This window comes from Mauremys mutica, chromosome 1 (genome assembly GCF_020497125.1).
Source record: "Mauremys mutica isolate MM-2020 ecotype Southern chromosome 1, ASM2049712v1, whole genome shotgun sequence".
In the NCBI taxonomy this organism is placed as follows: Eukaryota; Metazoa; Chordata; order Testudines; family Geoemydidae; genus Mauremys; species Mauremys mutica.
The window spans coordinates 133,824,365-133,848,082 of NC_059072.1; the positions used below are offsets into that span (position 1 = coordinate 133,824,365).

Sequence of the window (23,718 nt, forward strand, 5' to 3'; positions counted from 1 at the left end):
AAAGGAATTGGCAGCATTAAAAACCAGTTACAAAACAAATGTGCTTCAAAAACCTAAAGTAAAATTGCTGGGTTATTAGCAGCAGTTCTGGAACGCTAACAGAGGAAAAACAACAGTAATTCTAGTGGCAAAACTGGCATGACATACAGAAAACGTATTTTACAGCTAGTCAATGGCTGGAATGTTAATGTTAGCTGTAGGCCATGTTGTTTTCCTTTCAGTGGTGAGGAATTAACACTTTTAATTAAATATGAAAATATATGTGGTTTGCAGTGTTGTTGTAGCTGTGTTGGTCCCAGGATATTAGAGAGACAAGGTGGGTGAGGTAATACCTTTTATTGGAGCAACTTCTGTTGGTGAGAGAGAGAGAGACGCTTTTGACGTACACAGAGCTCTTCTTCAGGTCTGGGCCTGAAGAAGAACTCTGTGTAGCTCGAAAGCTTGTCTTTTTTCACCGGCAGAAGTTGCTCCAATAAAACCTATTGCCTCGCCCACTTTGTCTTGTGAAAATATATAGCAGGGAATAGAAATGGGTACACAACTCTTGACATTTATCTGATTTTTAACAAGTTTACTAAATGACAGTCACTGACTTGACAATACTGAATGAAAAATACTGATGTTACACAGATTTTACAGTAAGATTATGGTATGCTGCTGATAAGCAGAGTCACAAACATATTCTAATAAAACTGCAGCTGCCCACAGCTGAGGCACATGCCTTTTTACTCCTATTTATTGAGAGAGAAAGCTTATATACTGTAGGTTTGCTGAAGTTTAATAAATAAGGTCAACTTATAATATATAAAACCATATAAACATTTATATGCTACATGCATATCATATAATTTAAAGTAATAATTTATATAGCAAAGAAATGCAGACTTATGTTCTTCCTATTTTTCTCGACAACGCACACACGCAGGATGTGTCTATTCTTATCCATCGCCAGCCTACGAGTTTATTGTTTTCCGAAGTCAGTGCCCTTACATACGTTTGGGATGTTTTGCACTGGGAGTTCCAGTGTTTATCATCAATGCCACGGCAGCCATTTTTTACCGGTTTGGCTGCTTTACACCTTGTTTCATAAAAATATTGTTTGACGGGAGAGTTGCCTGTTTTAATTTCTCCTAGCACAGTTACCTGGTGTCCTCTAATGTCGATAGCGGATGATTTGTCCGTGACCCATAAACTTTCACTGTCACATACAGAATATTCCCCTCGATGGCTCTTATGTTCTGCATACCTTTTCCTCCTGGAGGTTCTGTTCACCACTACAGAATTTCCAATATAATCTTCCATAAGATACAAAGGTGGAGGTTCCAATGGGGTATTGTCACTCAAGAGGACCCGGGGAGAATTGTAGCGTTTCTGTTGCCTTAATAGTTCTGCATCCATTGAGATAACTGGTTGGAAGTCTGATTTCACATTTTCAACTCCATCCACATCCTGCTGAGCCTCTGTTTTCTGCATTGTGTTTTGATAGTTTTCCTTAATATCTACCATCTGCTTGGAGAGCTTGTTTTTCAAAATGTCTGCCTGAATGAGTTTAATAATGAGAGAATTTATTGAATCTTCTGGCAAACTCCTTTGATCCATGTTGGTAGATTGGATGCCACGAAGATAAGCAAGAAATATCACATAAAACAAGATGGACATCACCTTGTTCACCTGTAAGATCTGAAAAGAAACACAGAGTTAACTTAGAGCCAGTGAAATAAGAATTACCGGTACTGGATGCAGTAGGATAGTCCTGATTTTTTTTAGCATGTCTTACAGATGTTAGACTATGTAGACCAGGCTAGACCATGTGTTTGTTACAAGCTATTCCAAATATTTAATTACATTTTATGAAATAATATGGGTGACCCTTTATTATTAGTTCCATCTACATTTCATTCACTTTTCAGGCAGGATGATTTTTTTATTATTATTTTTATAGGGAGAGTAAGATTAGTATGACAATATGGCATGTCTATACTGCCCCACAGGTAGGACCGTGAGAGCAGTGCACACCAAAGTGCCTGCCATGCTATAACTCTCCAATGTGGACACGGCTGTTGTGAACTAAAAGGGTCATAGTTTACACTAATGTTGTAGTCTTCTTCAAACAAGACTTCATCAATATGAAGTAAGAACCTCACAGTTCATACCAGGAGAGTTACAGTTTGTGCCATGCTTTCCAGGTGGAGGTGACATTTCTTTGTAGAGAAAGGAACTTAAGACTTGTCTACACCAGTGGTTCTCAACCTGTCGTCCATGGACCTCATCTAAGGGGTCTGCAAAAGACAAACTGAATGGAACTCAACTATATATACACAGACAATAGATTTCCTAAGGGGTCCACATCTCCATTCAAAATTTCCAAAGGGGTTCACACCTATATTTGAAAATTTTTAGGGGTCTGCAAATGGAAAAAAAGATTGAGAATCACTGGTCTACACTGCCCCACAGTTCAGACTATGGGGCATGTGAATAGCCGTGCACACCAAAGTGTTGCGCTGTACTTTATTTTTGGAAAGCAATCATTTGTCCTGTACAAGGCTAGTATGAAATATACATGGATCCACAGGGCATTTGAACTATGTGTTCTTTGTAGTTTATTTTACATTCTGCACAAAGTGGGCTAAAATTGACTTCAATAGGAGTAGTGAGGGGCTCACCCCCTCTGAAAATTGTGATGTTTGTTAGGGGGCCTGCATACAAATTAAGGAACAAGAGTTTAAAAATGAGGACCCTAAAGTTTAGCTCCTCTACCCATGTTTCAGCAACTGCGTAATTCTATGGGGTTCTTATACCACCCTTATCACCAAAGTATCTGAGTGTCCTCCAGTAGTACCTTAAGAGATGTGACTCTCATCTGTCATATCTGTTTCAGTTTTCCCCTCGTCCCCTTTGCAGGGGGAGAATTGTGTGTGCAGTGTCATGCTTTTTGTTAGGGATTTGTTCTGGGTTGACTTTCTGTGTGTGTTTAACTGAATACTCTGCTACATGTTTAAAATTTCAAAAGTGCTGAGCATTCTAACACTGTCATAAATGCTAAGTTCCCATTGCTTTAAATCTTGGCCTTGGTGCGTAACTTTAGGCATCCAACTTTGAACATTTTAGCCTAAGATGACTGCAACTCCAGTTGTACTGAAAATTGATATTCTAATAATATTCGGTGCTTATAAAAATAATTCAAAACAATCAACAAGAATGACAGTATTTTATAGTAATTGCCCAGAACATTGCAGTGTTTGAGACCAGTATTTATAAGATAACTATTTTTAATAGCTATAGTTACATTAGAGAGCACTTTTTTTTCAAGAATCATGCATGCACCTCCCAATGCATACCACATATTGTTCTTGACAAGATAGGTGAGGTCATATATTTTATTGGGCCAACTTGACAGAGCTCTTCTTCAGGTCTGGTGAATGTAACCAGAGTGTCTAAGCTAAATACAAGTTATATAGTGTCCGTGTCTCACTATTTGAGCTGAGCTGTAAATGAAGTGGTTGTTTTAATCTGAATTACACTTACTGCTGTACAAATAAGTGTCATTGGTCAGCTTTGAAACAGGGTTAAACTGGGGAAAACACACAGCAAGAACTTCAAAAGCAGTCTCAGAACAGTTATAATGAAACTCGTCTAGAATTCATTTAGCAATACTGAATTTCCTACTTGTACTTTGGAACTGCAGCAAAATCAGAGTTGCCCTCTAAGAATATGTGAGCTGTCCTTTTATGGACAAGAAATGTGTGTTCTCCATTCTTATCTGTGTTACAGTATGAGCTCCCCTAAACCTAAACTCTGTGTTGCTTGCAGCAAAGCTATGCTATGGGTGTGTCCATATATAAAATAAAAACCAGTCACCAAATTCTTATTGCTCTTTGAATAAAAATGACCTTCAGTGTAGATGGATCTCAGAGTACAAATGATACACTGTATAAAAAAACCTATGCATGCAGCACATGGTCTTGCTGAGTAAATCATTTGAACAGCCAACATTTTATAAGACATTGCCCAGCAGGTTTAACACAGCACTCAGAGGGACTACCGCTGTGCCACCAGTAGAAAGGTCAGCATAATGGTCACCGAAGCTAACACTATATGCTCAATTCAAATGCTCCAAATATGACCTATGCCGATATATAGTTGCATGTAATAACTTGGCTATCGGGTTTCAAAAGCAAAGTGGCCACTAACAAAACATACATCTTGGAAGTAGTTGATAATGTGGGAAAAGTGAAGGTGGATGTTCTGCATTAGCTGGACAGGGACTTGCAGCATGTGGAAAGTAAAGGATCAGGACCTCATGAGTAGCTTTTGCAGAAAATCCTACTCATGACTTGTAGTTGTAAGGCTAGACATCAGATCCAGCCCTCGGAGGATACTTGAGGCAGTATCACAGGCAAGATACTTTTGGGTACATCTACACTTGCAGTGTTGTATAGCGTACAATCGCCACCTGCCCAGCTAGCATGAGAGTAAATGGCCGTGTAGATGGTGAGGCATGGGTTAGACAGGTAGAATAGACTAGAGTTTCCAGCTACCTGAACCACCACAATATATACCCAAACTGCTCTCTACATGCTCAAGCAATGCCTCCCACATCTACACTGCTATCTTTAGTGTGGCTTCCTCACTGCCAGAGCTCTTCCCCGCTGCCAGAGCTTTTCCCCGCTGTAGCTATCCTGCAGTGACAAATGTGGATGAGGCCCAGCTTTCATTGCAGCATGTAGCTGCATGCATAGTGCCAATGTAATGCCCACAAACCCTGGTCATCGGTGGGCGGGATTGAACCTGGGACCTCAGGAGCTAAATGCATGAGCTAAAAGCCAACTGGCTCTTAGCTAAGGCTGTAGAGCAGACTCATTTTCTCTCTCTCTCTTTAAGCAGTCTCGGTGCTACTAGATGGGACAGAACACCACACATAGGAGGTGTGTGTTCTATACCAATATTCTACACACTGCCGTAAGTGTAGATATAGCCTTAGAGCACTCAGAAGCTAGAGCTGGTTGATAATGTCTGCTCGCCTCTTTGTGGTCTTAGCCCTAGACAGCATATTAAACTTGTTTTCTCACAGTTACATGGTTCTCCTATTTGTTTCCACGTGTAACTCAAGATTTTTTTTATTTCCAACTATAAAATCCTTAATGGTTTGGGCCAGGGCTACATGAGACCAATTTTTCTTCATGAGCTGTCACATTAGCTGAAATCAGCTGTGACACTTGGGTTAGTTTACTTAACCCATTAAGCTATATCAGTTTAATGGTGATTTAAATGGACTTTAATGCATCTGTTAGGGGTTTGCACCAGTATAACAAGATAGATTTTTAAATCTATGTTGTTTCACTGGTGCAGGATTTCTAATATAAGCCAGGCCAGTTATCACTGAGTCTCAAGAGATCTGAAGGTTTAAGAACTGCTTATCAGCAGCTATTGAAAAAAAAAAGATATTGTGATTCTAAAACTGGCAGTCAGATGTGGTTGGAAAACATATTGCTATATGAAACTTTAAGTACTACCTGCCAAGGTGAAAGGGTAGAGTCTCTTCTGGTTGGTCCTGTGGAGTAGTTGTAGCAGATTTACCATGGTGTTCTTGAAACAACCTTGGCTCACCACAGAGTTTAAAAATATATTAAGAGGAGTGGGGGAGGGGTGGATCCTTTATTAAAAAGTTGAAGGGATGATTAGGTGTAATGAGTTACTTAGGCTATCTATGAAAGAAGATGGCACAACATGGTAGCTGAGAACATTAGGAAAACCGGTAAATTAATATTTTCCTTTTGGTATACAGCAGAACATGAATTCTCACCAAAGACAGTCAGACCTGTTGCAGATTGTTGACTAATTCACAAAATTCAGCACACACAATAGAAAGGCAATGACAGTGCATCACAGAATGGACTTTGTTCTCTGATTTTGTAAACTGTCATTCAGTTTTTATCTATTTTAGAGTTTTATACTGCTGCCAGTACCACAGTATCCAAGGACCTTCCATGTCAAATCAATAGCAAAATCCTTAGAGGACTTCATGGAGTCTCTATCACTTCTCCTTTTCCAGGGTTTTGGTTTTTTTTAAAAATTATATTAATTTATTTTGATCATTCTGTGATAATACTTCACAGACTAAGAGCAAATGTTCTATAGTGTGCTTAGTAAAAATTATGAAATCTTAGTGAGATCTCATTTCAGTGTCGGCTACTAAATCTTTACTGAGAGGAACTTAAATAGAAATAAGATTTTCACAAGTGACTCATGATTTCAGGTGCCCAATTTGACAACTGATTTTCCTCAGGGTCCTCAGCACTTTCTAAAAATCAAGCTTCTTTAAGAACAATTTGTTTTCCAAAATTATCAGCTGATGAACAATTCTATGGCTTAAAGCTCAAGTAGGCTTCTCCCTCAGAAGGCAGTTTGTTTACTTCTCAAAACCATATGTAGCAACACGTCTTTTTTTTTATTAGCAATGGAGTATTCTGCTATTTCCCTCATTCTAATTCCTTCTTTCCATGAAAACACACACGGTTTTCTTTTCTCACAATCACTAGAGGACAAGGATAATAGCTTGTAGTCTGGACATTGTAATAGTCTGGACACTCAAATCAGAAATGTGACATGAACAGCAGAATAATCACAACTGAAATAACGTGCAATATTTATTAAATAATAATAACTGATGCTTCTATAGAAACTCCATTTGAGAACCTCAGAGAGTTACCTAAGTAGGTATTGTTCTCATTTTGCAGATGCAGAAATTAACACACACAGATGAAGTATAAAATTTTCAAAAGTGCGCAAGTCTCATTTTCAAGAGAGACTTGGGCACTTAGGAGCCTAAATACCATTGACTTTTCAATGAGACTTAGGTTCCTAAGTGCCTAAATCACTTTTAAAAATGGACTGGGGCTTCTTAGTCACTTAGGGCAAAATTGTCAAAAGTGCCTAAGTGAGTTGCCCAGGGTAGCATGCGAGTCAACAGCATGGTAGGGAGGAGCAGGAGAGGGAAAATGTGAAGATCTCCTGAACCAGTAATCTGCTTTCACGATGAGTCTGGGGGTCTGCTCTGATTTGTTGATTATATCTTGTCAAATGGTCACTCAAGCCTTTTCTAAAGCTTCACTGAATGGTAAAATGTTTCCACGTGGTGACAGTTTTGTGTTAAAAATTGGAATAAACTGATTTCAGAATACCGGGTAGTTAAAAATGACATGTATAAGTTTATTACTCTCCATTAATTTCAGACACAGCAGACCATAAGGGCATGCACAGCCATATTTGAAATTAATCTTTAGCAAGAACATCTTCTAATAGATAGAAACGTGACCACCTCAGAAATACCTGACCATTGCCAACAGAGAATTTAACACCAATTCTTCAAATGCTTAGCTCATCAAAAAGGGAAATGACTGCCTAGGAAGGAGTACTGCGGAAAGGAATCTGGGGGTCACAGTGGATCACAAGCTTAATATGAGACAAGAGTGTAACGCTGTTGCAAAAAAAGCAAACATAATTCTGGGATGTATTAGCAGGAGTGTTGTAAGCAAGACACGAGAAGTAATTCTTCCACTCTACTCCACACTGATTAGGACTCAACTGGAATATTGTTCTGGGTGCCACATTTCAGGAAAGATGCGGACAAATTGGAGAAAGTCCAGAGAAGAGCAACAAAAATGATTAAAAGGTCTAGAAAACATTACCTATGAGGGAAGGTTGAAAAAATTGGGTTTGTTTAGTCTGGGAAAGAGAAGAGTGAGAGGAGACATGACAACCATGCTAGCTATATCCCCAGGTTTATAATCAAATTCAGAAATCAGAACGCTTCCATCACCCACCAGGTTTTTTCCAATTGTGACTTATTTTGATCTGTCATTTTCATGGCTTGATACTTAAGCCCTGTCTGTCTAGGCCTGTAAGATTGCTATAGCCTGGTTCTCCACTGACTGACTTTGTTGTGTTGATGGTGTTAAGTGTAAGGACTGTGAGTCAGGACTCCGCTGTTCTATTTAGCTGTGTTAGTGATTTGTTGGGTGACCTTGGGCAAATCATGATCTCCATTCCTTAGATTCCGCACCTGCAAAATGAGGAATGGGTTGAAGCTTAGGTATTGTTTGTAAATTGCTTTGAAATCCTTGGACAAAAGGTGATCTAAATACAAAGTATTATAACTAATAATATTTTTCATTATGACATGCTGATTACAAAAAAAGTAGGAAAAATTCATTTTGAAAGGACTCCTTTTGCTTCCTTCCCTCCTGGCCTCCCTTTTCGTTTCATCCCTCAAAGGAAGAATTGATGATGCTATGCCTGGAGAGTGAAATTTGGTTTGAGAAATACTCACAATGGCCATTTGGGGTTAACCTAGAAAGAGGACATGCATGTCGGGGGAGGAATGATACAGTCCCCTGTAATGTAAGTGGGCTCCAGGGGTCGGCAACCGGTGGCTCGCGGCTCGCCAGGGTAAGCACCCTGGCGGGCCGGCCCGGTTTGTTTATCTGCCGCGTCGGCAAGTTCGGCCGATCGCGGCTCCCACTGGCCGCGGTTCGCGGTCCCAGGCCAATGCGGGAGGCAGGAAGCCGCGGCCAGAACATCCCTCGGCTCGCGCCGCTTCCTGCCTCCCGCATTGGCCTGGGACCGCGAACCGCGGCCAGTGGGAGCCGCGATTGGCCGAACTTGCCGACGCGGCAGATAAACAAACCGGGCCGGCCCGCCAGGGTGCTTACCCTGGCAAGCCGCAAGCCACCGGTTGCCGACCCCTGGTGGGCTCCCTGAAGAAGAATACGTAGAGATATGTCTCTGTTCAGTATGTTGCGGTATCTTTCTCCCCATTCTTTAATGGCATTTATGGCATTGTTAACTCATTTATTTACATGAGTATGCAGAGTGGAAATGTTTGTGCAATCTTCTATCTAGGTATATATGTCTCTCATCCCATTAATATCTTTCTTTTACACACACACTTATAGGTTCAGCCACACAACATTCCCATGAGGAAGCAAAATGCTATTATCTGCCTTTTACAAAGGGTGGAACTGAGGCATAAAGAAATTAAATGACTTGCCCAAGGTCACACAGGAAGTCTGGGGTGGAGCTGGAAGCTGAAGCCAGATTTCCCAAATCCTAGTATACAGCCTTAACCTCAAAGACTACCTTGGAAGCTCTCCGACAGTTTGGGAGCTAAGTGGTCAAGTGATTAGCATGCTACATGTGCAGACAGCCTGTCATCTACTGAGGAAGCAGAAATGATACCACGTCACTTAAGTTACCGGTCAAATAGTTAATTAAGCCCAGCAAATACTTAAAGCAGTAGTTGCAGCAAATAGTTTTTAAGTGTCCAGAAGCTGAAATATTTCCAGGTATATAATTCACTGCATAATTCTGAGCACCATCCACCCTCGTAAAAATCTAAGGGCCATATCCTGAGGTGGTGTAAATCAGAATATCTCTATTGCATGCATGGAACCTATGCTAATTTTACATCAGGGGTCGGCAGCCTTTCAGAAGTGGTGTGCTGAGTCTTCATTTATTCATTCTAATTTAAGGATTTGCGTGCCAGTAATACATTTTAACGTTTTTATAAGGTCTCTTTCTATAAGTCTATAATCTGTAACTAAACTAGTGTTGTATGTAAAGTAAATAAGGTTTTTAAAATGTTTAAGAAGCTTCATTTAAAATTAAATTAAAATGCAGAGGCCCCCGGACCAGTGGCCAGGACCTGGGCAGTGTGAGTGCCACTGAAAATCAGATTGCGTGCTGCAGGTTGCCTACCCCCTGTTTTACATCAACAGAGAACCTAGCCTGCACATCCTCCAACCCCCAGGTCATTTTCAAATGGAAAAATGGTCAAATGCTTCAAATTGTTCACTTCAGATAGTTCATGCAGCTCTAGTATTAGGCCTAGTTTGATGTAATCTTTTCATTAATGATCTTTAATGGCAGAAGGGCTAAACAGAAAATGTGTTACATTGGCAGCTGAATTGGGAGGGTATGCAAACACCAATGAGCAGAGACATACAATCTCTGCTGGGGACCTGAAGAGGTTAGAAAAATTGGCAGAAAATAACAAAATGAGAGTCAAACTAGAAATTGCAAGCTAGTACATCAGGAGAATAATAATCCTAAACAAAGCTATGCAGTGGGAGAGAGAAACTTAAAAAGCAGCAATGCATAACCAGACCTAGAAGTGATATAAAGCCTTGGTGAGGCACAATATTTAATAAATCTAAATAAATACTGGACAGAAACATAGATGTGAACACACAATGGGAAATAATGGCAAAGAAATCCAATGTTTGTTTGAGCTGTTTATGCAGAAGCATCCCACTACAGAGCAGAGAAGGGATGATCTTTCTATAGCAGTAGTTTTCAACCTTTTTTCATTTGCAGCCCCCTAAAAAATTTCAAATGGAGGTGTGGACCCCTTTGGAAATCTTAGACAGTCTGTGGACTCCGCAGACCACAGGTCAAAAAACACTGCTCTATAGCACTGGAAGGCATATAGAATATTGCATGCAATTCTAAGGGCAGAAGGATGTTGCCATAGCAGAGGAAGATGATGGAAGACCAACAAAAATGAATTTAGGGCTTGAGTGACTGGCTTTGGAGGAAAGGTCAAAGAAGTAAAACTGTATAACTTGGCTATGTGGTGACAAAGAGGGCACAAGGCCACGATAACCCAATAGAAAGCACCATTGAGAGAGAGCATTTTTTTTTTGAGTGGTGGAAAAGGGTGTAATCAGGAGAAATGGGATTAAACTAAGAAAAGGGAAGTTAAGGCTGATTATCAAGAATAAAAAGATTTTGAGTTGTACAAGATGTTCAGAACAAGACCAAAGCCACACAAAAGAGGCATAGTTTCATGTTTCATTAGTCTTGAAACTCCATCTAAGTTTGTTGAACAGTTTTGTAAAGGTTCACAAACTTTCCAAGTAAACCTGAATCTAGTCTGGTTCAACTAATGGTTTTGCATCAAATCAGCCAATAGTTGCAGTTCCTCTTGGTTTCAACTGAGATTTGCTTTGAAGGCTTAATCGCCCCATAATTAAGGTTGAGACCAGTCTTCCATCTGAAGTTTACTTCTGCCCATGCCCCATTATTTTGCTGAACGCAAACCAATCCTCTTGAAATTTCACAGACACAATCTTTATTTCAGAGTAGAATTCCTCAGGAAAGTTCAAGGCCCAAATTTCAAGGAATTGGGAAAGTCATTTGGGTGAAATGGTTTGGTTTTATTTGTTTTTAAATGCTGTTCTCCCTTAGATCATTTTCCTCATTATTTTTGATTTGCCAAAATGAGAAATGACATTAGTCAGAGACTAAATTTGTTTTAATTTGTTGTTTCATTTGATACTGGTGACTTTGACTAGTTGTAAGGGCAGTGGAAGAAGGGGAAATGCAGTTGCGGGCACATGGCCATCAGGGTCCTGCCCCTCTGCTACCATATTGATGATGATTAGAATCTTAGAGTGGATCAAAAGTTTCTGCACAAAAATGTTTCCACTGGAACATGTAGCTTCATCAGCACTGCAAGTTTCTCTTGCGAGATATTGCTTATTTTTATGTTGCTTTTAGATTTTTCCAGTCAGAGAATTCAAAATGAACATTTTTGTTTCAAATTGACATTTCAGAATGCAACGACTTTTTTGTTTGGATTTGACTTAAAATGTAGATTTTGTTTTGATTTTTGGAAATGGAAAAGAAAAGGGTTTTTTTATGATCTGTATTTTGTTTTTTGGGTATTACCCCCCCTTTGAGCTTCTTCACTTTCACCACTGAAAAACAGTGTGGGGGGGGAACAGTAAAAATAAATCGTGTGCATGTGAGATAAACCGTTTTCACACTTTGTTGTTTTGCAATTGGTATAATTTGATTTAATTTCAAAATTATTATTTTTTGTATTATCGCAGTGCTAAGTAGCCCCAGTCATGAAGCAGGACCCCATTGTGCTAGGTGCTGTATAGACAGAATGATGGTTCCTGCCACCGAAAGCTTAGCAACTAAGTATAAGACAAGAGAGAACAGTTGGATACAGACAGACTGGGAGAGCACAAGGAAAACAACAATAAATGTTGTTTAGAATTGAAATGAAACCAAAATTTGAGGAAAAAAAATCAGGGTTTTCAGTAGGAATTTTTAATGTGGATTTTTCCCACAAAATTTTCTGCAAAGAAAAAAAATGGATTTTCTGACCAGCTCTAATATGATTTCTAAAGAACATAATAGTTTATTTTACATGTGACTCCCCAAATTAGGGGGTGCTCTTATTCGAATGCTTTATTCTTCATCTTATTGGGCTCAAATGGGTCTTTCAGGTACAGCCTGGTGGCGGGGAGCTGTACTGCCACTGGAGAATTTCTCCTTGCACTTAGAGAAAGCAGTCTCATGCTATGTCCTATTAGGCTAGTGGTCCTCAAACTGTGGGGTGTGCCCCCCTATGGAGGCATAGGGGAATGTTTTGGGGGACATGCTGGGGCCCAGGGACAGTCCCCATGGGGGGAGGGGAGGGAGCACCACCCAGCCCTGCTCCGCCCCCAGTTCTGTTGTGACTCTGGTTCCCAGCTGCGGCTCTGCTCCTGGCCCCCGCCCTGCCCCCAGCTTTGGCCCCTGGCCGCAGCTCCTTTCGCAGCCCCAGACCTGCCTCCAGCTGCGGCCCCAGCCTTGGCCCCCTTGCCCTGTCCCTGTGCTCCCCCCCGCCCACTCCCTGGGAGCCATGGCCCCATTCCTGGGGTGAGGCATGGTTAGGGGTGACGGGGGAAGCATGACTGAAAAGTTTGGGGACCACTACATTAGGCAATGTACTGATACCTCCCTCTGCTGCACCAGAACTGCTTCATTGACTGATGCACAGTAAGGACAATGGGTTTGCCCCTCTCTCTCCTTCATCCCTCTGGGGTGATGTTCACCCGTGGGGGAGCACTAAGGCAGCTGTCTTTGTGCTTCACTGAGCACCGGGATTGCAACCGTGACGGGTCATTGCACAAAAGACATGGTGGGGGAGCTACATTTAATTTAAATCAAAACTGCACCTGTGTTTGCTTTCCAAGGTCCCACAGCTCCTGGCTTCTTTAGAGCCATACAGCCCAAAGAACTATGCACTTGGCTACTTCGTGAATCAAAAAGAGAGAACTCTCTTCTGTTTTCCCTGAAGGTACACATGCCTCCAAACAGAAAAGGCTTGTTTGACACACAGCTCCAATCTATATACAGATACAAAAACTACTAAGGCCAGAGCTCTCACTACAGGACTTGGGGCCTGATCCAAACACCGTAACAGTCACTGGTAAATCGCCCATTGAATTCAGTGAGCTTTGGAAAAGGCTCTTACACAGCAAGGACAAAGGGGACTGTGATTACAAAGAATCATAGTTAGATGCTGATTCTGCTGTGCACTTAAGCACGTGCCTAAAGTTGAATCAAGGCTATAAGGAGAAACATAAATAATGCCAGCCAGCATACTGCTGTAAAAAATTAATTTCTTCTGCCAAAACAATAATTGCACAAATGTAGTAGCTTTTCTGAAATCAAGAAATCTTGACAGGCTTAAATAACTACTTCTACAGCACTTATTAAAAAAAATCAGAGCCTTGTAAACTTACTGCTGTATGGGCACATCTGATCAAGCAAGTAAAAATGCTTTTCTAGGTGTAAGACTGGAGATTTCTGTTATTGGAAAGAACAGGCAAAGCCTTGCTGGTATAGCTATACCAGCAAATGTTCCTAGTAGGGAGACAGCTTATACCAGCAAAAGCCCTAGTGTAGACACAGTTATGCTACTGGCATAGCTTATACCAGTTCCCCAAATAAAATAAGCTATACTAGCAAAAGGACCTTTTAGCCACTATAACTGTCTCCACTATGGCTTTTGCTGGTATAGATACGTCATAAAAAAAAAATCACACCCTTAGCCCACATTACCAGCAAAAGTGTAACTATCAGTCATATGTGTAGTGTTGCCATGAGTGTTAAGGCTGTTCAAATTACTTTGGCTACTCTCCATGTTTTGTTGTTTTAAAGCGGAACGTTACCTTTGAATTCACAAAGTAGTATACTGGTGTACTTTTGCGTAAAAATTCTAGTATAAAATTCTGTTAAGTGTTCTGTTAAGTTCAAAGGGACTACTCATGTGCTTTCAGGTAAGCACATGCTTAAGTGCTTTTCTGGATTGGGTTCAGAGTGCTCAGCATCATGGAGAAACAAACCTGTGCACATAAAATCAAAGCATGATCTTTGCGTCCTTATTATACAAATGAAATTGTTTCACCTTTGCCAGTTATTGGACGAAGCCAAACCCTAAACCAAAAACCACCTTGCTTTTGCACATCTCACACTAACATCAAAATCATCATACTTTTACTTATATCTTAAGACAGATGCCATCTTGATGCCAATTCACATTTCCTTCTTCCTCATGGCTAAAAGTCTGTGAAGGACTAATTTCAGAATGTGGAATATCTTGTATGTCTGGCAGCATGCATCATATACTGATAGCTAGATGATTAGAAGAAAATGATAGGCTTTGAACACTATTGGCAGTGGGTCCAGGTGGTAGCCAAATTAGATACATTGCAGCTGGTTTAAATTAGGAATTTACCTCCCCTTATACAATCAGGTAACTGGCAACCCTTTTTAGCTATTGTGTAACAAAGCAATGCTCCTTATGCAGCTCACTATAATTATACAGCTGAGTGCGTGGATATGAAGGAGGAACCAGGGAACTGGAACTACAGAAAGGACTTTAGAGTAGCTCATTGCTCAGCTCTCTTCAGCCCATCATGTACATGCTTTATACATTTCATAGAGGAATCCCACTGACAGCTGATCACCACCAGGGTTACTGCATTCGCTAGATGATTATATGGGCATTTGCACAGGGGTTCATTTTCGTATGAACCATCAGGTGTCCACCACTGCTAGAGCCAGGATTGGACACACAAAATCCGAGAAGGACACTAGTGTCAGATTGGAGATCACTGCAGGATCAGGTCCATAGGCTGATGCGTTACGGAAAACATTACATTCCAATATTTGACAAAGCTCTTTCATGCTATAATGACAACGCATGTGTAAAATGTACTGTTTTGTTTGTTTGACCTCTTGTGCATGGAACTCAGTGAGCTGTATTTCCCAATTATATTCTGGAATGTTATCCAGATGGATATCATGGTTGGATTTTTCCATCGGGTTATGGCCCCTCTCTGCTACTTCAGGTGCACAAAAGGGGCCATGATCTAGTTGCAAATGTCCAGCAACAAATTCTAATGGTGTAGGTAAACTCCCTGTTGGTGCATCTGTGCCATCGCTGGGTCCTATGACTCTGCCTTCTCCTCTGTAGCTTAGGGGCACATCAGAGCAGAAGAGGGCATGTTAGGTGAAGAAAGAAAGGTGCATGATGGAACTCTGTTACGGTATATCCAGAAGCAGTGGTAAATAGTATCAACTCTCAAATCGTAGGTACTTATGTGACCCCCCTCATCATCACGCTATTTGAGCACCTCCCAGTCTTCAATGTATTTATTCTCACAACACCCCTGTGAGAGATAATATTCCTGTTTTACAGCTGGGGAATTGAGGCACAGAGAGACTACGGTCTGATCTCGACTATGCATGAAAGTCGATCTAAGCTACGCAATTTGAGTTACGTTAATAGCTTAGATCTACTTATCACGGGGTCTACACTATGCGATGTCAATGGGAGATACTCTCCCATCAACTCCCCTTACTCTTCTTGATCCCATGAAGTATAGGAGTCAATGGGAGAGCGATCAGCGGTTGATTTAACATGTCTTCACTAGACCCGTTAAATCAACTGCCGATGCATCAATCACCACAGTGTCGATCCTCCGGTAAGTGTAGACAAGCCCTATGTGACTTGCCCAAAGTTACACTTGAAGTCTGTGGCAGAACAGGGATGAGAACCCAGGTCACCCTAGTTCTAAGGGATGCCCTAACCACTGGCCCATCCTTCCTCTCCCTGGCTCCTAGGTACTGCCCTCCCCTCCAGTTTCATGCTGTACCAAGCAAACCCTATAAAGTTAACAGGTCAAATCAGAAAGGCTTCTACCTCTCTCTAACTTATTACTTGCAACTTTCTTCAGTATTTATCTGGGTCCCTAAAAGATGAAGTGTTGGGGGAAAGAGATGAAAAAGGGTCTAGAAAATACATTGCAAGACATCTGTGGGTAAATCATATTTGATGATCTCAGATGTCTTCTGAAAATGAGAATGACTTGGCAACAGCCTGTAATAGTAGAGGATCAATGTAATTCAGATGTAATGCACTTAATTTGCTTTCCCCAGGCATTAGAAATACAAAATCAGGAGATGTTGTATTAATTTTTCCAGGTAGAGTGAGCCAAATATTAGACTTTAATGTGCTCAGTAGAAATCCCTGATTAAAATAATCGAAGTGCTGTTGTCCTGCAGGAAGTGGGAATGAAGCATGCTCATTTTGGACTACAGCATAACCCTACAGTGTGGCCTGAGTAAAGGGCCACACACAGTTGCATCACCCCAGGAGAAGCCCAGAAAATAAATTGATTCAGATTCGCTATTCCTCCCCTGCTCCCCTTCTGCTCTGGTGGAAGAGTAAGTAGACATACCCAAGCTAGCTTTCATCTAGTTAGAGCCAAGTTAGATCGAGTGACAATAGCAGTGAAGCCACAGCAGCATAGATAGCGGCTGCTTGAGTGGCCTGAGTGGGTGGGGCTAGACCTAGGATGACCAGATAGCAAGTGTGAAAAATCAGGATGAGGGAGGGGTAATAGGCACCTATACAAGACAAATAAGCCCCAAATAGCTGCACTGTCCCTATAAATCAGGACATCAGGTCACTCTAGCTAGACCATGCAGTGAACTGTGCCCCTGGAGCTTTACGGCTATTGTTATCTAAGCTAGTTTAGGTATGTCTACGTATGCTGCAATCACAACACCTGCATGCAGTGTAGACATATCCGTAGTGAGGCTATTGGGTGAGCAGCCCCAATCTCCCCACTGCAGCCAAAATCAGAATGTGAGCAGGCTGAGCTAGGGAGTAACAGGAGGGGATGGAGAGGTTTATTCTCTCTCTTCTTCCACTGAATAAAGGGCTGTGACAATTTAGCTCTCTGAAGACATTTGTGGTGGAGTTGAACCCAGCAAATATAATCCATGTAGATGGAGAATGAAGGGACCTGTTAAAATACCACATTACCAGTGCTAGAAAACTGGGACAGTATTCACTGAAATCTCAAAGACCAGCATCTTCCTAACCTAAGCGTAATCCGCTCCTAGAAAATATGGAAGGGAGCCCAGTGTAAAAACAGGGCAAAGCAATCACATCCTTAGGAACTTTGGGGGGGAGTACAAATGGGGAAACCCTTTAGAGAAGGTGAGAGGTCACTTAATATCCTGGGATAATTGGATGCAAGGGGGATAAGAAGTTTTCAGACTTATTTGACTACAGGAAGCTTAAGCAGTTTACTGAGCTGCAAGCAAGAGTATAGGGCTTCCGTTGAGGTGAAGGCAGCGTTTTGCAGTGGCTATCACTGAGGGAAAGAATATACACATTTGGAAAAGAGCTCACATGCCCTCTTGGAAAACTGTTAAAAAGCTAAGGTTCAAAAGCACATCACACCTCAAGAATTTAATGTGTCCTCCTATACCATGAGTGAGTTCACCCTCTTCCCCCCCCCCATAGTTACAGTATATATGGGGACAGGGTTTGTGGTTTGAATGTAGATTCGACTAAGACTTAGGTGAGTGAAGAGAAGAGAATAACATGACAACCCAACACTGATGTAATTAAAAAGTATTCTCTAACCTCCACCAGACTGCAGTGCATAGGCAGACGTTTGGTTTACATGGAACATATTTGCGCTGGATATACTTAAACAAGATAAGGAATTTTAGAGGCATATATTGGGACTACTGAAAAAAGAAGAAAATGGGACACAGCCTTTACTCCCATTTGATGGGGCACCAACACCTCTGGGTGGCCCACTGGTAGTTGGGATTGAACCTGTGACTTTTGGATCTTAATGCATGGGTAGCTGCTACCTGACCTAAAACACCCAACTCTCTTAGCCAAGGCTGTAGCAGGCTCATCAATCTTTAGGTGAGCAAGCCACCACCAAAGGGGGACAGAGTGCCATGTCAAGTGGGCATGGGTTACATACACCACTTGAAATCAAAGATCTTGGGTCAAATTCTGATTTCATTCACACACAAACCAAGTGACTTGCTTATAATTGAAATTATAATGTGGCCTAATGTCTGAGCTGGTCAGATTTCTATTAGATTACTGTTAGTGCTGGTGAGATGTTTTGAGGGAGCCCACAAGGGAATGGGTCAGGCATTAATGTTTATGATCACCATGACTAAAAATAACTTGAAAGAATTTAAGAAACACTGATGGATTCTGCTCTCAATTACATTGGTGCAGACTCTGCATAACTCTAATGACTTCAGTGGTGTTACTCCTGATTTACCCTGGTGCAACTGGGAACAGAATGTGGTTCAGTGTAGAACATAACTGGTATCTTGGACCTGAGAAGATGGAATGAGTGAAATGTGTGGAAGTTTATGAGCAATGTGGTCATGAAACCATAGTGTCCTTTTCCCTTATTTGATGTGTCCTACACATGGGCCTGAACTAAGATCTCCGATCCTAATACTTCTTCCCTTTCCCTCAAACGCTGATAAATTTTGGATCAGAACCCTGGAGCCACCACTAATGTTAACCCAAATGGTATTCAGTTACATAACAGGAGGAAAGAACTTAATTAATGAACAAATGGACTCATTTCTGTTATATTTATGAATACACTCCAGTAAAGGGGAGAAGAAAGAGTACTGTAATCTTGGACTCCAATTCAGACAACTCATGGATCTATGAAATTTGTTAACAAGCTGTGTTCCTCTCAAATTGGGCTTGTCAGCCATCAGCAGATTCATCAGGCACCTGATTAGACCTCTTATGCTACCCCTTGATGCAGTGGATTGACAGTTGCCTATGAAATGAGAGCTCCATAACCAAAACATCTGTACCTGATCTTCAAAATAGATTCCTCACCTATTAAAAGAGCATATAGGTGTGCTGTATGCAAAGTCTTAAAAACAGAAGAGAACCTCTAGCTCAAGGTTTTTTGTTTTGTTCCCCCTCCTTCCTAGCAATTGATCCAGGAACTGATCCTAAGATTGAGATTAGGTTTTGGAATGGTTTTCAGGGTTTGGGCTAGAGCAGTGGTTCTCAACCAGGGTACACCTACCCTTGGGGGTATGCCGGGGTCTTCCGGGGGTACATCATCTCGTCTAGATTTGCCTAGTTTTACAACAGGTGACACAAAAAGCACTAGCAAAGTCAGTACAAACTAAAATTTCATACAGACAATGGACTTGTTTATACTAGACTCTGAAATGTAAGTACAATATTTATATTCCAATTGATTTTACAATTATATGGCAAAAATGAGAAAGTAAGAAAATTTTCAATACAGTATGCTGTGACACTTCTGTATTTTTATGTCTGTGAGCAACTGAAACTAGAGGATACACAAAACTCCTTCAGACAGGGGTACAGTAGTGTGGAAAGGCTGAGAGCCACTGGGCTAGAGAATAAATTGGGATTAGATTGAGGTTTTGGATTAGGTGTTCCAAAATCACTCAAACTATTTTTATGAAATTTCATCTCCAAAAACAGTGGCTTATCCTGATATCTTGCATGGTCTCCCCCCTGCAGGAAAATAAAATAAAATGTTGGATGTAAAACACTCCTGAAGTTAGAAGGGGTTTGGATTACAGGTTGTGGTTTTGGGCCATTTTTGCTTCTCATTTTACTGTTTACTTTAGCTTTAATAGTCTCTTTACATATTCACATAGCAATGTATCATTGGACAGGGAGTAATCCAACAATAAAACACAGCCATCTATACCCTTCAGTATAGCAGAATACTGATCCTGAGTCAAACTAGGCAAATAACTGATTTTTTAATTTGCTGGCTGTTCCAAAAAAATTTTTTGGGAAAAAAAATTGTGTCAACACAAAACAATTTTTAAAAATGTTTTGGTGAACCAGAAAGTTGAAAAAAAAATCATGTTGGGTTGAACAAAGTGTTTCATTTGACCTGAAATAAAACATTTAGTTTTATTGGAGTTATTTTTACCTTTTTAAACTTTGTTTTATGAAATTGAAGTAAATTTCAAAACAACATGTTGTCTGGAATCAAAATGTGTCCTTTAGAAAATGTTGAAACTAAATATTTTGGTTTTTGCTGATTTTGTTTTTTGTTTTTTATTGAAAAGGTTCAGTGAATTTGACACAAATTTCCATTTTTCTCTGAAAAAAGGTGTTAGCCAAATTTTTTTGCCATGCTTTAGTCCTGTGGTTCTTATGCATATAAGCTTCCACTGAAGTCAATGAGAGTATTACTTGAGTAATAGACTCATACGTAGCAGAATACCATCAGCAGCATTGTTATAAATTGTCCCATGCTCTGTCCTGAAGACAAATCTGCCATTATCTTGCAGTGCATGGACCAAGCCCTGAGGGCTTCTTTATTTAGGGTGATGTTTTCACGAGTGTGGAAGAGAACTAGGCCCCCACCTCCTACTGAAAATCTTTTCTCTCCTAAAACTTCCAGTACAATCAACTGGGGAGAATGAAATGAGTACGGACTCCAGAATTTAGGCCTAGATGTTAGAATTTTTCAACAACAACGTTTAAAATTCTTAAAATGTTATTAGTTGTTCATTGTACTGCAGAAGAGCAAAAATACTGTCATGAAACAACAAAAAGCCAAAGTGCAACCTCCCCCTGCCAAAAGAACCCCCCACCCCAGGGAGGGACAAAACAAAACAAAAATCCATGATTAGCACAAAATTTCCCTCAACCCCCCTCCCTGCACACCACCCAGCAAAAATCTTTAGCTACTCTTTAGCAAAAATCTGACTAATATCCCTTTGAAGCTTGAAATTTCCTTATGTAGTTCCTTGTCCTTTTCTCTCTTGAAAACATTAGTCCTCCTTGCTTCAGTTACTCTTCTGGGTAACATATTCCATATGTTGAATACCCTTGGCATGAAATAGTTTAGACTAAACTCTCTTTTTATCCCCATGTCCTAATTTTAAGGTCTTACCGCTGTGAAGGACTAATCTGGATCAGTTTGATCAGACTCTCCCATTTTGTAAGCGGCATTTAACTTACCACACATTCTCCTCTTTTCCATCCCAACCGAGTCTTTCTTTATAAAAGCTGCTATTATAAACTCCTTTAAGTTCTACAGCTAATTGAACTGCTCTCTGACTTAGCTCATTATGATACTATTTGCTTTCATTCAAGTGCATTTTTAGAGTAATGCAACACAGAAGCCTATTGTTGTTTTTCCCCCTCAACTGCTTCACTTTGGGGTAAATGCCAAAGGGGGGCGCTTGTTCACTTAATAGTGGCTTCTAATGCATTTTTTCTCTCCTTTGTATACAACATGACTTTTCTCTGGAGCAGTTATTCCTTTTCATTCTCTACGCTGCAATAAATTGCACTGAACATCTGTAAATCAACGGCATAACTGTTATTGCTCCTTGTTGTGCTCACATGTGAGATACAAGTTATTCACTAGAAAACTGCCCAGGCTGTTAAGAGAAATACAACTGTCTAATGCTTTATTCTGACCATGGACCCCTGCTGTTCTCTGGGCCTCACACTTCTCTCAGTTATACTGGTGCAAACAGTGAGGAAACTCCAGTGAGATCAATGGAATTAAATTGGCATAAACCCAGTGTGAGTGAAAGAAACATTAAACCCTCCGTGTGCACCTCCTGTTCAGTGCTGAACTACCAGTGCAGTATTTACTGCCAGAATTCTTTTCTGTTATTGAGCTGGTTTAATTATGGCTTAATTTTACCAATGCCTAGTTTGCGCTGGTAAATCTACAGGTGAAAGATAAACCATTACAATCAGTTTTAAACTGATTAACATGAAAAGGTTGCATTGTTTTACCCATCTAAAGAACGTATCTAGTCCCCATCACTGTAGTATCTGAGTGCGTCAATCTGTAATGTATTTACCCTTGCAACACCCCTGTGAGGTAGGGAAGTGCTATTAGCCCTCTTGTACAGATGAGAAGCTGAGGCACAGAAGGACTAAGTGACTTGCCCAAGGCCCCATGGGAAGTCTGTGGCAGACCAGGAATTGAAATAAACAGATTTAAGTTAAATTTGTGGGATTTCTGAGTGTAGACTAGCCTCAAGCATCTCAGCTAAAGTTCAGAATATCTGTACTTAATCTGTACAGTAAAAACACTGAAAAGATGGGCCATGTGAAGGCAAGGTGTTTAGGGACCAGAGATGGGGCAGGATCCTTCCGTCTTATGCTCCATTGCCATTACTGTAGCCTCAGAGATTTAGTACTCCAGAGTTGCACCATCCCTCCAAAGATCCAGATAGGTACAATTTGCAAGCCTCAAACTAGCCTTCATATGTCCCACCAACCATCCCACACACTGCTGCGGAAGAAGCCCCTATCTGCCAAGCACCACAGTGTAAATAGCTTCTTAAGGTTGGAATAGCAGCCACAGAATGGCCCCACTGCATGGATGGGTGAGAGAGATTCCTTCCAGCTCCTCTCCAAAGGAACTCCTAAGTAACACAAGCACTACAGCTGGAGATGTGCATGGAGGACATGGATCTTTAATTAACTAATTTACAGGGAGGGAAGGACAGTTGTACTCAGTCTGCCTACTGAAGTAAGTGTGTGTGTGTGTGTAGATATATCTCTCTCTATAAACACACACAATTCTGAATTTTTGTCTGCCACCAAAATGTTATGGTAATAATGCAGGGAATGTCTGGGTACTGGGGCAGTGTAATCAAGGGCATATAGAAGGAGCTAGACTGGTAGCGGTATGAGTATGTGTGCTCTATTTTTAGTTGTACCTGTCAGGGTGGAGCAGACATCTTGTTATCCCCAGGAACCTGCCCTCAAATACTCTATCGGTGGTGTCTGGGAATAGTGAACACCTTAGGGTCCTGAGTCTGGGCTGGAGATCTGGCTCATATAGCAAAGGGATCAAGCGGCAAAATCCTGGATTGTGAACGCTAAAGTCCAAGTATTGGGATTCAGGGTTTTGGTGTAGCCATTTCACTGCAGTTCAAACTATGTAATAACTAGCGTAAAAACCTATAGTGAGTCTTGCACAAATGTCTTCTGCCTCAGTCTTACTCCAATTTGTTTATCTATACAGTTCTTCTAATTCAAAGGCCCGGGTTTGAGGGGAACAGAAGGGTCAGAGTTGACAACTCTGCTCCTTAGGCACAATGAAACTTTTCTCCTTGAAAGGGAAAGCTTTTCTATGTAGGAGACAGCTGTCTCAGGGGTTGGTCTAACACAAGAGCATGGCACACATCTTTGACCTGCCATCTCTAATATAAGCACATAGCAATGTGTACAATGAAAACAAAACAAGCAAAAATAACCACCCACTAAAACAAAACATTCCACCGTACACACCATTCTCCCTCTGGGGAGAGGAAGAACAAAGTGTGTGTGACAAATGTTAGTCATACCACTTATCGTACAACTGGAAGGCACTCAGATACTATGGCAATGAAGGTTGTAGAGGAATCCATAGGCTAGAATACAATTGTATATAGAGAGGAAAGAACAATAAATGGCAAACTCAGCAGTCATCAATGGAGGACTCCTGGTTAAAATGAAATCTTGGGCTTGCGAAAGACTGAAGAAACTAGGGTTGCCAATTT

General features: G+C 40.9%; 1 protein-coding gene across 3 annotated transcripts in view; it reads right to left on the minus strand.

Annotated features, from left to right (window-relative positions):
* Window positions 1-493: 493 nt before the first annotated feature.
* NTF3 (neurotrophin 3) overlaps window positions 494-23,718 on the minus strand; it is a 60,952-nt gene continuing 37,727 nt past the window's right edge. For 2 of the 3 annotated variants that reach the window (XM_045001757.1, XM_045001758.1), the window contains exon 2: window positions 494-1,680. In XM_045001757.1, the coding sequence (XP_044857692.1) occupies window positions 886-1,680 (795 nt within the window). In that variant the 3' untranslated portion in view covers window positions 494-885. Of the gene's footprint in view, window positions 1,681-2,153; window positions 2,174-23,718 lie in introns of those variants that run through there. The other variant, XM_045001756.1, reaches the window with a different exon arrangement.